The sequence below is a fragment of the Aquila chrysaetos genome, chromosome 12 (genome assembly GCF_900496995.4).
Source record: "Aquila chrysaetos chrysaetos chromosome 12, bAquChr1.4, whole genome shotgun sequence".
Taxonomy (NCBI): Eukaryota; Metazoa; Chordata; class Aves; order Accipitriformes; family Accipitridae; genus Aquila; species Aquila chrysaetos.
In genome coordinates, this window is record NC_044015.1 from 6326856 (window position 1) to 6341388 (window position 14533).

Here is a 14533-nt window from a genome sequence, read left to right on the forward strand (position 1 = left end):
CCGGATTTACTCCCGTATGTCAGTCTGTCTTGCACCAGGGATCCTGGTTAAGACTCAGTCTTAACTGCCAAATTGAGAGGAATAATCACTTCTCTCATACTGCTGACTCAATCTTGCTAACACAACCCTGTACGTGGTTAGTGTTCATTGCTGCAATAGTACACTGCTGACTCTTCATCGATGCAATATTTTTCTATCAATTTCTGTAAATGTGTTTTGAAAGTACCAGGTAAGACAACAGTTTCATTTAAGTATATATGAGAGGAAATTATGTAAGATTTGGTACATTGAAATAAAAGCATCTCTCTAACCCTGCTATAAGTCTCCAAGAACCCAGCTATTTTTTCAAAAGAATTTCTAAAGCAGATTTTCATGAAAATTTTTCGTGACATTAACTGCAAGCATCTTAAGTCTAGCTAGCATAAATACTTTGTAACAAAGCCAACAGAAATCTGTAGGATCCTATTCATCAGTTGTCTTTTAAGTCCATGGCGTGTAACTCTGTGGATTCTACAAACTAAAGGAAAACTAATTTAGAGGTGTTACAGCCACCATAATACAACTCGTTGCATCATAGGTCACAGAGTTTTAGAATACACAAAAAGTTAAGAACAAAGTCAAAGGAAGACATGCCTAACCTGAATTCTCATATGCAATAAACTCAAAGATTCATGAATCAAGAAACCAGAATGAGTAGCTAAGCATGTATAAAGATAGTGTAAATGTAAGGGTTATAGTGAGACAAGCCATGGTAACAAGAAGCTCCCCTTATATATGGCAGACAAAACAGCTCAGGAAAATAACATCAGATAACTTGGTGATGGAACATCTAGCCTCAAAAGTACTTAGCTAAAATATTTGTTTAATAATGAAAGGAGGAGAAGAATAAAAACACCCAAACTACATAATAGAAGATCAATGGTACGCTTTTAAAGGGAGCAACCCCTGTAGGTATTGTGTTCAGGTTTCACACTTATACGTACCTATTGTGCAGGCTACAAAATAGACTCTGGATGACTGCACCTGAATATCAAATCTATGGCAATAGGCTACTAGTAAGCCTAGGAAAGGAAAGAACAATTACAACATGCTTTCAACCATTCACACATTAAAATACTCAAGTTCCTAGATAATTTGATGGGTTTAAGATTTTTTTTTTTTTTCCCCCTCAACATTTACTTAAACACAGGGTTGCCCAAGTACTATGACAGCATCACTCAGGAGGCTGCACAGCTTACAAAACAGTTACATGATAACACAAGCCCAGTACAACAGAATCACTCCAATAATAAAATTAACATCTACAAATACACAGATCCTAGATACAAAACGTCATCCCATCCCTAATAAACAGCTGTAAAAATACAGTGTTCACCACAAGAATAAGAGTAAGTTCATCCCTTCCAGCTCCTAGTAAAGACAGTAGAAATTTATTGTTAATAACTATGCCTATTATAGGTCGCCGGGAGGAGGGGACATGGACAGGGATGACACAGTTCCTAGTTCCCAAAATATAAGAAAATACACAAATGATTTCTCAGAAGAAATCTGACAATCAGAAGATGCATACTTGTTTTCACCTGCAGTGGTGCCAGGCATACTTTCACATACTATCTAAAGTCAAATTTGAGAGAAGTTGTGGCAGAAACACTGGATGTTGCATGACTGACAAAATTAGGAAGTTTTGAATGGTCAGGTACACGTGTACTCAAATAATGTGCAAATGGACAAATAATTTCCTCTATTAAAGATGTTTTATACTATAAAATTAGTTGCTAAATCAACTCTTGAGATTTCTCTACATTTGACATTACTGCATGTGAAACTGAACTGTAAGATTAATTTAATGCATTTAATTTCTTATGGAAAAAGTGAATAGTGCAGAAAAAAAACCCATAAAAGATAAATTTATACGTATATCAGCTTTATAGTAGTCAAATCAAACTTCCCACTTGAAGCAGAAGTCCAAGCAGAATAAACTAATATGAGTGTGCAACAAGTAAAATTCTTAACATGCTAAACAAAAATACCTGGAACTAAAATGTCTCCAAATCCTAGGAGAGAAAAAGGCCTGTCACACAGAGCCAACGGTGAAGAGTTCAGTCGTGGAACCTTCAGGACCATTGGGAGCTTGGAATGAGAGAGACACATGCCTTATGAAAAGCTGTTTTCTCTACATACTGACACCATCTACCAGAACTTGTTCCTGTTGTACTGAAACTGTAGACTTCAAATACAGCAAATGTATCTTTTTTAATATTATAGATCCTTAAAATCTTTCATTAATATTACTGACAACAAAATGTATTTGAGATAGGAGTGATGAAATACTTTCTAAATCAAACAGCCAAGACAACTCCCTGTGACAGACATCTCAAAACACTATATTAATTTCAAAGTCCTCACATGCAACTGGGTACACCAACTCTCCTTTAACTGCAGGAACGTAAAAAAATTAGGTAAACTGCTACATGCGTAAGAAATAACCATTTCTATTTCAATCTACTGGTTGCAATGAAAGTCTCAAAAGAGTAAAGACTTGAATAATTTTAAAGACTTTCCCCCCGCCAAGCTTTCCTATTTATTACATAATTTGCAACGTTGAGGGACTGTACGGCAAAGTTCATTGCAAACATGTAATCTCTTTAATACAGTACATTAAAGAATCACATCATGTTGTACAGCTCTGTGCATACAGCTGGCTCGTGTCAAACAGTACAGAACTATACCAACTTCTGTTTTCTTTCTGTCTCCAATTCGTGTTTCTCTCCTTTGCCTATAGCCTCAGCTTTTCATAAAGCAATTATCAAAACAGGGAAGGAGGGGGAAGAGACAGACTGATCATGTAAGTTTTATCTCTTTAGGTAAAAATGGATATGCTTCATTAGCAATAAAAGTTCTATTTACCAACGTGGTCATGTTTTTGCAAAGCTGAGCTAATGAGCTGCCTTGTACTCAAACCCTCTTAAAGCAAGATAAGATAAGACCAAAGCTCTTGTGATGAACCACTAAAAGTCTGCCTTGCCCCCCATGTTTGGTGTGGTTTTCCAGAGAGCTAAGGAGTGCTTATTTCCACATTAAATTCTTTTCGGACTGGCATCCCCATTTCAGCTTTGTGGTCTTTGAATTTTAGAGAAGTTGAAAATGTAATAGCTGGAAGTTAGTGCCGTATTTTCAGACTGCATACAGTACCTTTTCATGAGTGGCAGAATCAGACGGGCCTGCAGCCACCTCTACCATTATACTCTCCCCAGTCTAAAGAAAAAAGGGGAAAATTTGTAAGTCAGCACTTCACTCACCGGGTCTGGGATCATTTAGGAACACACAGAGAAACAGGTCATTACAGTTTGCTCTGTGACCAGCAGGCGCTAGAGAAGTACTTTACTTACCTTTGTTAGAAAAGGTGTGATAAATACAAAGAATACATCATACACAAAAAGAACCAGGAGGAGCAAGGTACAACCCTGAAGGAAGAGACAATATACTTGGTATTTACATACTGTGCATTAGGAAACAGCAAAGAATTAATAATTAGCAACTTAAGACTATGCAAGGCAAAAGCTAACAAGGACTAAAACAAGTCACCACGTATTTTTCTTAACTCCTAAATATTTTAGATGGAGGAATCGGGTCTTACATGCACCATATAAAAGAAAGTAATTCTTGGGCACAAAATTACATGTTAGTCCCTAAAATTTTTTATCATGTAAAATCTGGAAATGGTGCTGTTTCAATTTGTTAGGAAATATTAAGAAGATCTGCATTTCCTCTGGAGGATGCTAGGTATAGCTTGAAACAGTATCCACATTATTTTGGCCAGTCTGTACAAGGAAACAAATTTATAGGTGAAGATAACTTTAAGCAGAGTTTGAAGAGCTGCCTAAGGGGCAACTAAATGACTGATACTGATTTTCATCTTAGGGTACTGAATAAGTTCTGGAAGATTTGAAAAAAACACCAGAATGATGCATCAATTGTGTGTCAAATTTGAAAACAAAACAAAACCAAACCCAACAACCCCCCCCCTCAAAACCAAACCACAACAAAAAAAACCCAAAACACAAACCAATCCCCCCCCGCCCCAAACCCACAAGTGAGTGTGTGGTGTGCGATTTACTAGTAGTCAACACTCCACAGAACTTCAAGTTACCAAACACCATGCATAACAATCACATGCCACTTCTTGGTCTACAGTATACTCATTACATCACTCTCTTCCAAGCTACGTATGAACACAAGCGCATTTCCAAGCCAATGTACTCCATTAGAAGTGGCTCCTTTGTTCAGCTATATACAGGCAAACATCCTCTTTTTAGATCTGTTTAACTTTTATACCTTGAATGTAGGCAGGCGAATTGTTTTCAACATGTAAAGACAGAAAGCGATTCCTAAAGCATCTTGCAGAACCCAGGCCCACCTAAAGAAAGAGGAGAGCAACTTTTTCACAGGAAACAATAGGAAAGCCAGATCAAGCCTTGTCCTCAGTAAGGACCCGCTTGGGACAAAAAAACTTTGTTAAAAGTACTTGCTTGAAATCAACATTGCTGTCGGCATGGATTCGCAAATGGGAAGTTGTGCTTGATCAACTGAAAACCTCCTACAATGAAATGACTGGTTTGGTAGATGAGAGAAGAGCAGTGGGAATATTGTCTATCTAGACTTCAGTAAGGTTTTCCCACTGAGAATCTCCCATAAGATCCTCATAGAGAAACTGATGAAGTGTAGGCTGGATAAGCAGACACTGAGGTGGATTGAAAACTGGCTGAATGAGGTCAGTGGGTACCAAAATAGGAAGTGCTGGGGTCCTTTAGCCTGTGTATATGTGTACACCCTTGTGTGCTGAGGGAAGCCTACAGTTGGGGCTATTTCTTGATTGTGTTTTGCAAGTTATGTATAGAAGCACCAATGCTCTTTGCTTTATTCTCGATTGCTAGGATCAAAGAAGTAGGATTTGAGATACGAAACACTAAGGCTTCCCCAAAATCGCTAAAGTGTAGATGCAAATAAGAGATTATGCTGTTGTGATCAATACCTGAGCACTTGCTGATGGAGCTTTGTGCAGGAGACACTCAGGTCCACTCCATCTTTGAGGTAGAAAATGGATTTCCTAGTCCTAAATATCCCAGGTTGGAATAGCTCTATAGTACTTCCGTACTCCTCAGTCTGACACTTATTTCTCTAAAAGGTGTTTCAAAGTTGATGCTTCCTGGATTTATGAGTTCTGTCAGTGAATGATCCACAAACTTAACACAGAAAACTGACCCCACAAAGGCAGTAACAGGCATCCAAGGCACAAACAAGACATCTTTGGTACCATCAGCAGAAACACAAGCCAGCATTTCAGTTCCAACACAGAATCCCTGACAGAGGGACTAAGATGATGAACACATGTACATATATGGGGAAACCTGAGCATCTGGGAGTGAGGTAAGGGGTAACAAAAAAACCAAACAAAAACAAACCACCACAACAAAAAACTAACTAAAGTGATAAGAACATGCTATAATGAGGTACTGCAGCAATACTGGATATGGAATTATTTACTCATACCAGTCAGCTGAGAGAAACTAAAGATCTGACAAGCTTCACAGCTCTTACTCTCTCTGAGAAAACACACATGCAGACCATGAAGTAGTAAGTTAGACAACTTGTGTCCAACTTTCTATACCACTTCTGAAAAAGCTGTCTTAAGCCAAAGATCAGAATATGGACTGGGACTCAAAAATTCAAGCTTAACAAGAGACAGTTTTCTGTAACTTAAACCAACAAGACTAAGATGAAGTACATAAGGAACAACTTCTGCCCAGGTCTCTAGTTTCTTTCCTGTCACTCCTAAATTCAGGATAAGTTTAGGCTTCTACAGATGTCAGTTATTTATACTATAAAGCATATTACATTTCTAGCACAGAAAATAAAGCGTACACTTACTGATCTTCGTTTCTGAAGATTCCCCAGACTATGCTGACAGAGATACAAAATATTGCCAATAGCAACATCCGGACTTGTGGACGCTTGTGAAAATAAGGCAAGTTGTTGTCTGGGATTCTGAAAATGAAACACAACAAAGCTACCGTTGTCTATGCAGTTACACTCCTCCTTTATAAATGTTTTTAAGTATGAAATCACCTTGTAAATCCCACACCTACCCAACATTATAAAAACTTAATTTTGCCTATTAAAGATTTAGAACTTGCCACGTACCTACACTTTCCCAAAGGGAATCTTCTTACAAAGGGAGACAGACAACTGTAAAGACCAATTGAGGCAGCCAGGCAGAATATTCCTATGATAACATAGACTGAGAAAGAAAAAGCAGTAAGTCCAAGTAGGATAAGTTAAGAGATGCTTTTTTTCATATCCTGGCTGAATAAAGAACAGGCAATCAAAAAACCTGAATGAGAAACAAGGCTTACATTTCACCAGTAAACATTAAATTCAGAGACTTCAAATGACTGTTAATTAAAATTATGCTCTTTAAGTATCTAATTCTAGCTCATTTTACTCAGGTGTACTTTATGCAATAGCTACTTCAACAAATCAAAACCTCTGTGCTAATATTTTAAAAATCATTAAATCATAAGCCTAAAAAGGCAATTTATGGTGAAGTGTTTATCTTCTCATTATGAGTATACATAAGCATTATAAGGGAACTCACTTAGCAGCAAAATGAATTAATACAGATGGGATGCGTCTTTCATAACTTCCTCAGAAATATGAGGACTGAAGTTCCATTGCATTAGGCTCTCATGTTCTTCTGTCAATCAATTTGATAAGTGATCAGTAGAAACTTATAATCTTTATAAAGATAAAAAAATTGATCCTGGATCCCATAACTTAACTTCAAATTGAAGAATAATAGAAAGACAAATATAGGTTTGAGAACACCTTTGACAAAAAATAAAAGGTGGAAGACATTAAGTCTGTATCTACTTAATAGGGTTTAATATTTGAAAAGCTCTATGATCCCCTAATCCAACCTCACTAAAAGCAGGTATAGAAATCTACTTGGTGGGTTTTCTTACAGGGTTTTGAATCATGTTGGGATGAAGAAACATGGCAGAAGACAGCCATTTCATAATTATTTTCACAGTAAAAATGTTCTTTAAACTATGGCAGCCTTGTGATATTGAAGATGTATCAATACAAATACAACTTTAAGAGTACCTAAGTGGTCATAGAAGAAATAAAGGAGGACCAGCATTGAGCAGCACATCACTACAAATACACAGATCATTATCGGAGTCACATCAACCGTTTCATCATCATGTTTCTCTGCCCCATCATCACGTTTGTGCTTCATGTACCGCCTGAAAGAGTAACATGGCTATAATCAGTCCATTCCTTCTGCAACAAAGTATATAAAGGGCACTGAATCTTCAGGGAGAACTACATGGGGTTGGAAAACATGACAACACCAATGCCTGCATTGATTTCCACTCAAGTCAGTGGAACTCCACATTTTGCATGGATGTATGAACATCAGACATAACACAATTCATAAAACAATAACTACTGCATTAGTTTATCAAGAGTACTATTCTTCATTCACTAGGAACTCAACAGAATCCTGAAAATTACTGCAGAATAATTTGCTGACTTCCAAAGAAATCCTGAAGTCAGGTTGTATATATAAAGTAAATGTTAAAAATAAGTGTGGCACAGACAACCTCCTCTACCCAACTCCACCTACTGGCAAAAAGTAACCATAAAATTTCAATAAAAGATTCATAATAAACATAGTATATGTTAGCCACCTACTCAGTTTGTTTTGCACTATACTAGTAAAAACATCTTTTTTTTTTTTTTTTTAAATATTTTTATGGTGGATTTTTGCAAAAGCCCAAATAGGAAGCTTATTACTATCCAATTTTCCTTCTGAACTTTTCAAATGCTTGGCTTTTTGACAAGGCAAAACACTAAACTGCTACATGCAAATTACACTCTAATAATTTCATACAGTGACAAAGCCAATACCAGGCTCAGGGCCTTTCAAATGTCACATCAGCATTTTTCCATTCTGGTTATATAGACAGTCTCTAAATCTCATTAGGAGAGCTACCAGGTGATCTTTAGATAAATACCATTTTTTTTTCCTGTGAGAAATACAAGAAAACTGACATATTGCATTCCAGTTACTCACTTTTTCACATCTCTGCTTCCTGCCCAGTAGCCTCCAATTGCAACAGTCCCCACAGCCATGACAAATATAATCACCATGTTATAGTCTAGCACAGGCTCATTTGGTGCATACATTGCTCCTTTCACCGAGCTGCCGAAACTCTGCGGAGGTAATTACAAGTTATGAAGAGCTTCCAAAAAGCTACCTTAGCAATGGTTCAGTTATTTAGTTTTCACTAAGCAACCTCAGAATCAAACTTTATTATAAATACTTAAGAGCAATCTATTGGCTCTACTATTAGTGATATTTATTTCCAGCCCCAGACTCCATTTTGATTTTATTCTGAAAATGAGAAAAAACCTCCCAAGAGATTCACATTTTTTTTTTCAAAACATAATAATGTAATCTTCATGAATACAACTCTCTACAAATTCAAAGCTCTTAAGATGGACTTCAAATACTGTTGAGCAGTGACTCATTTAAAGGAGATAATATAAATCGGAGCATTTAGTATCAAGTTTACCTTGCCAATATCTAACATATCAGTATAGCTGAGCAGAGCCACAGGAATATCAATCTCTTCATATTGACTCCTGTTACCCCCAGGAGGAACCTGAAAGACAGTTCAGACCAGGTAAGAATATCCATTTCTGCAAATACTTCTACTACTTCAAAAGGGCTGAAGTTGCAAGTTCTGCTTCTGTTAACTTGGAAAATATTCTAGAAAGGAACGTAATGACAGCAAAAACTCAAAGTCAAAATGTATGCCTGTTTCCAGTAAAATATAAGTCATTAACGACTGTAACAGCAAAATGCAGCAACCAAACTTCAAGCAGTATCTTTTGCACATCAGGGTCATGGTTTTATGACTGATGTGTGCCTCTAGTATTGACTACAGTATTCAAAACTACTAATTTTACAAAACATACACTGGTGATGCTCCAGCTGAATCTAAAGCACTAGATTAACTGTGCTCTAAATCTCACTGAAGGTAGTAGTACAAGTCAAGAAACCAACCTCCTTCTTTGATTCCATTATTTCATATGACATAAGGATAATTCTGAGCCCTTGACTTGAAAGTTACATGGGCTTTACGCAGCACTCCTCCTACTTAAATGAGCACCTCCTCCTGTTTCATTAATCCTTCCTTCAGATTTATTATTTCCACACACCGCTATGCAATGTACATATATACATAAACACACACGCATATATATTATTTATTTTAAAGAGGAGCATCAGTCACCAGCAATGAGCACTGAAGACAAGACAATATCTAACATCAGAGGAGTACCAGCAATATAGAAAGACAGAAAGACTTACCAGTCTCTCTCTACTAACGATCAGCAGCCCACGAGCTCCATTTATCTGAGCAAGCCTCACTTTCTCATAGAAGGTGCAATTCCCTCGCATCACCATGGGGATTTGGTTATTAAATCCCCCATCAGGTACATCAGAAGGAGAGCACAAAACAGATGCTGTCTGATCCTGCAGTTGCAAGAGTGACTGAAAAGAAAGAAAATAGTTAAATACATATATATAAAATAAAATTATAAAAGAAATCAAGAGCAGAAACCACAGAGTATCTAAAGGGTAATTGAGAACTTTCAAGTAATGGAGTGATATTCTTAGAGAAACTTGAAAGCTGGAACAGTGCATCACTCTATTACGTAGAGTCCTGCCTTGCTTCACCTTTTAGTACAAAATTCTGCTGGTAATAAAATTTGGGTTATGATCTGCACTTGCAGGGTTTTCTTCAGCACTGTTGCTATTCTGATGCACGTATCCAGGATGTAGGAAGAGTACAGCAAAGTCTTATAATTGCTAGGGTGGCACAGAGTGGAAGGCTGAGATTACATAGGATATGAACAGCTAGAAACACAAACCCAGGCTAAGGTAAAGTACAAAAGCACAGGCAACAAAAATAAACTCCATTTTGAAACCAAGCACATGCAGTTAGCTGAGATTTTGGATCCTAAGCACCTGGATACTGGATTCTAAGCTGCTTCTCTCACTGCTTGCAATTCAGAGATGTTGCAGGCCTGCCTCAGCTCCTTAGTTTTGGCCCTCCTCAGACCCAAAGACATCTACTCTGGTATGTTTACACAGGAACAGCCCAAAGACACTTCAAGGTTTTAGAAATAACACCATCACAAATTGTTCGTTGCAAAACCTAAACAGCAATGAGCATCTTTGCCCAGTTTTATTTGCAAGTCACCTGAAAAATGCAATTACCTACCAAATAACTGATTCTTGGTGTGAACTGTGCTAACAGAAGCAGGTCACAGCCCCAGTCTTGCTAGGAGTTGAGCTGTTAGGTTTGAGAAATGTTACAGTAAAGTTTTAACCTGAAAAGCTGACACAAGTAACACTTTGTATTAGAAATCCACAGGTACATGATACAATATCAGATACCTGTATAACTGACTCTACTGTTTTAGGAGGGAAAGCTAAGGGTCAAGCTGTCAGTAGCTCCGAGCTTATTCAGAAAAGTGCCGTCTCCAACCTGGCTCCTACTACAGAGATAGTAAAATGTCTCTACGCACACTTCCTGGTTGTCCAGGTTTCAGGAAAGCTCTATCAGAGCACAACACAATCAGAGTGAGCTCAGGCTGGTGGACTGCATCACCTCAGTTAATAAATTGTGTACTGCTGGAGTACTGGAGGGGGGGAGGAGGAGGAGGGAGAATGTGAAAGAAGGGAAAGGCAGAGGCAGATCTGAGGAAGGAAACAGGCATAGGCAAGGGACATAGCATAGGCAACCCAAGTGCTCTGTGGAAGGCAGATCAGAACCTGTTCAATGCTTTAGTTTCAGTTCAGAGCAAGCTATTCTGGACGACATTAGCTCCTGCAGAGCTACTGAAATGTGTCTCCAGTGAATTTTTATGAGACTAGTTGAAACAAGATGTCTATAGTACAGTCCCCAACTCACAAATCCTAGAGTCTAGAATGCTAGAGACTGTGGGAAGTCTGCCTGGATCCAGTCGAACAAGACCCTAAGCCTCTCAAACCAGCTTCATGCACTTCTGTGTTCCCTCTTCTGCTGTTGAAGCAAAGGGATACAGTGTGTACATGTGCTGACTTCACGTTACACAGAGTCAGGTCAACTGTAAGAGTTTGTTAGCTGGGTCTACACAAGGCAAAGGCAGCTGCAGCATCTGAGCTATTTACGTACCTAGGGAGCAATCGGCAGTTGTGATAAACCTACCATGGGTTATTAAAAGTTGATTATACATTGATAAGGAACATTAATAATTCTGTGTAGCACTCAACTGGTAGATTAAGGAATACAATGAATAAAATGAACAGAGTATCAGTCAGCTACTCCACATCTTCGCCTATTAGTAGCTCATTCAAAGTGTACTTGCTGATTTCATCATTCAGTGACAGTAACTTTTTCTCACAGAATAGAGTGAAGAATTGACTCAACTGTCAGCTCATACAGCTTTGGATAATGCAGCAAAAGCTCGACACAGTTTGTGACTACTTATTCTTACACTTGACAGGACTGTGAACCACTGAGAAAGCACTAAAGGTCACAGTTCAGTATATCAGCAAGGCCACGTGGTATCTTTTTGTATCATACTGACATACAAAAACTCCTTTCCAAACACAGGTGAGTGCCATTTTCATTTAATTGATCACATTGTGCAAAAGGAAGATTTTTGTTTTGAACCAGAAATAGTCATTACCTCTGTATGCTGCCTGGAAAAGAATATTGCCATCATAGCACTGCCTAGGGTGATCTTAAAAGATAAAAATATTTTCTAAGTAGAGCAAAGTAGTTGCTTCAAATTCTACTAATCCAAGTTAGAAATTAAAAGTTTCCCTGTAACAAAGGCATTTTTGAATACATTCTTCTGTCATTGCTTGGCTAGGTACTTACAGCTTTACCCAGATCATGTGGCAAATGAGCCCACTGAGAGTTGAAGAGGATACAGTAGTCTTTTCCTTTGCTGCTCCCCTTCTCTGACAGGACATGTACCATCCCATACTCACAGTACACCTGAAAACATAAGAAAAATTTCACTACAAGAATTTTAGGTCACATGAAATAGCAGAAGTGATGGGCATAACTTGCTGTTGACTAGCCTCCTTTGTATTTTAAAGAAAAATAAAAGATTCTACAAAGTTTCAGTATCTGTGCAGGGAGTACAGTGGAATTTGTTATTATTTCCACCATACTTCAGACAAAGGCTTCAGATGCATTAGGCAGATTCCCTCCTACACAGCAACTGGTCAAAGAATCAAATGAAGCCTCACTAAATGTTATTGGATGTGTTTTAAAAAAATGAACAACAACGACCCTAAACAACACAGCTAGAATGGTGCATATATGTATACAACCAGAGCAATAGAAAGAAGCTGGACTACTGCAGAACAGATAAGAGAGTTAGAATAAGAGGCCTGGCCCCTACCACCTCCTGAAAGTACAGCCTGAAGCAATGATCAATTCCAGATTCACACTGCTCCAAAACTCAGCCTTGGACACCTTTGCTGTAGGTCTGACATGACCCCACAGCATCATCAGCTCTCTTTTTATGTCCTAGGTAGCACACGTAGATTTTGAAGACTATATACTGCATATACTTTTCACTGCTTCAGTGACTAGCAGTTGAAACTCAAAACTATATTTGCTGTCAAAACTCCCAACTATATTTGCTACAAGTAGTGAAGATTACGTATCTAAGAGTCATAATGACAGGCCTGTACTGGGTCTGGCTAGGATGGAGTTAATTTTCTTCATAGCGGCTGGTATGGTGCTGTGTTTTAGATCTGTGACCAAAACAATGCTGACAAACAAATGTTTTAACTATTGCTGAACAGTGTTTGCAGGTATCAAGGCTTTCTCTGTTTCTCGCTCTGTGCCGCCAGTGAGCAGACTCGGGGGTGCACAAGAGGTTAGGACACAACCAGGCAGATGACTAAACAAAGAGATATTCCATGCCATATAATGCTATGCTCAGCAACAAGTGAAAAGAGGGGTTTTTTTTAAGGACGTTAGCCATCTTTTGCTCAGGAGCTGGCTGGGCATTGGTCTACCTGTGGGAGGTGGTGAGTGATTGCCTTTGCATCACTTGTTTTCTTTCTTCTTCTACTTCTCCTTTGCTTATTAAACAATTTTTATCCCAAGCCACAAGTTTTCTGGCTTTTACTCTTCCTTTCTTCTTTCCTGTCTCACTGAGGGTGGGAGGTGAAGTGAGTGAGCAGCTGTGTAGTGCTTAGCTGCCTACCAGGGTTAACCCACAACAAGGCCATAGAGGCAGAACATGACAGTTTCGCTCCAGTTGCTTATAGGTAAAATCCCTTAACTTGAATAATGAATCATGAGCTTTGGCCACCTTTAACTTGATGGTCAGCCTCTGCAACAGAGCTGAGTTGCAGTGGAAGGACCATCTGAATTCTACACCCAAGTACAGCCCAGGCTACCTACAGTCCTGAGCTGAAGAACTAGGAACACTACACTCAAAGCTCTGAGTGCACCTCATGCACAGGTAGTCACAGACAAGTTTTCAAACATAACCTGGTGTACCATTCTTCACATAAAGCTCTCTTAAAACTATTACTAATTCCTCAAAGCTTCAAAAGGTACAAAAAAAAAAAAAAAAAAGACTCCACATGAAGCTCAAGTCTTCACCTAGTCAAGGCATGCTTGTGGTATAAGTTATTTCCAGTTGACATGCAGCCTGGCTTCAGTTTGGAGCTACATCAGCTTTTACGGGAGCTGCCACTGGGAGCAGCCCATGGTGGCAAGAATAATCCTAGTTGGCTTAATCATGGAAACATCACAATTCTCCTGAAGAACTCCAGGAAACTGAAGTAACAAGCCAGATACTGTAGGAATTTGGAGAAAGAGAACAAGGACTGCAGAGAAAAGTAAACACAGTAACATGCACCAAATACACCAGTTTAAGGCATCTTCTCAATTGTGATACACACAGTGTAAGTAGTCTGTTTATTCAGCTAAGCGTTCTAACCACATCTAAGGGCAAAAAGTGCTCCTTTTAACACAAATATTTTCAGCTTCCCATCCCTGCAAAATATTACATAGCAAACATAGTCATTTCCTCACTATTTTGGTTATGTCAGATGTTATCAGGCTATCCTCCAGCTAAACTGAAAGACCTAGGGACTAGCATAGGGTGACTGGTCATCACAAGCAGGTACTAGCAAACACTTCCTTATTACAGAGTTATTCACCCATCTTCTTCACTATGACCTCTATTCTTTTAAATGTTTCTTCCCCTCCTTCTCTGCGTATAGTGACACAATTTTGTGAGTACCAGATACAATCCTCATTTCCACCCAAAAAGCCAGACCAAAACCACCTATAAGACCATACATAGACCCTGCAAAAGTAACTATTTTTGTGGAGTTGATGCACTTGTCTGCTTGTACACCAAGTCCTAGTAG

The 14533-nt window shown here is 38.5% G+C and overlaps 1 protein-coding gene across 3 annotated transcripts in view; it reads right to left on the reverse strand.

The window, feature by feature from the left end:
- Positions 1-14533, reverse strand: part of SPPL2B (signal peptide peptidase like 2B) — a 35550-nt gene that overhangs the window by 13444 nt on the left and 7573 nt on the right. For all 3 annotated transcript variants that reach the window (XR_005933646.1, XM_030031962.2, XM_030031963.2), the window contains exons 2-13: positions 12006-12125; positions 9443-9625; positions 8643-8732; positions 8141-8280; positions 7165-7307; positions 6202-6298; positions 5929-6045; positions 4336-4417; positions 3390-3464; positions 3193-3255; positions 2031-2130; positions 984-1061 (exon numbers count right to left, since the gene is read on the reverse strand). Coding sequence is in view for 2 of the 3 variants with exons in the window: in XM_030031962.2 (XP_029887822.1) it covers positions 984-1061; positions 2031-2130; positions 3193-3255; positions 3390-3464; positions 4336-4417; positions 5929-6045; positions 6202-6298; positions 7165-7307; positions 8141-8280; positions 8643-8732; positions 9443-9625; positions 12006-12125 (1288 nt within the window). In the remaining variant the exon portion in view is untranslated. The remainder of the gene's footprint in view (positions 1-983; positions 1062-2030; positions 2131-3192; positions 3256-3389; positions 3465-4335; positions 4418-5928; positions 6046-6201; positions 6299-7164; positions 7308-8140; positions 8281-8642; positions 8733-9442; positions 9626-12005; positions 12126-14533) is intronic.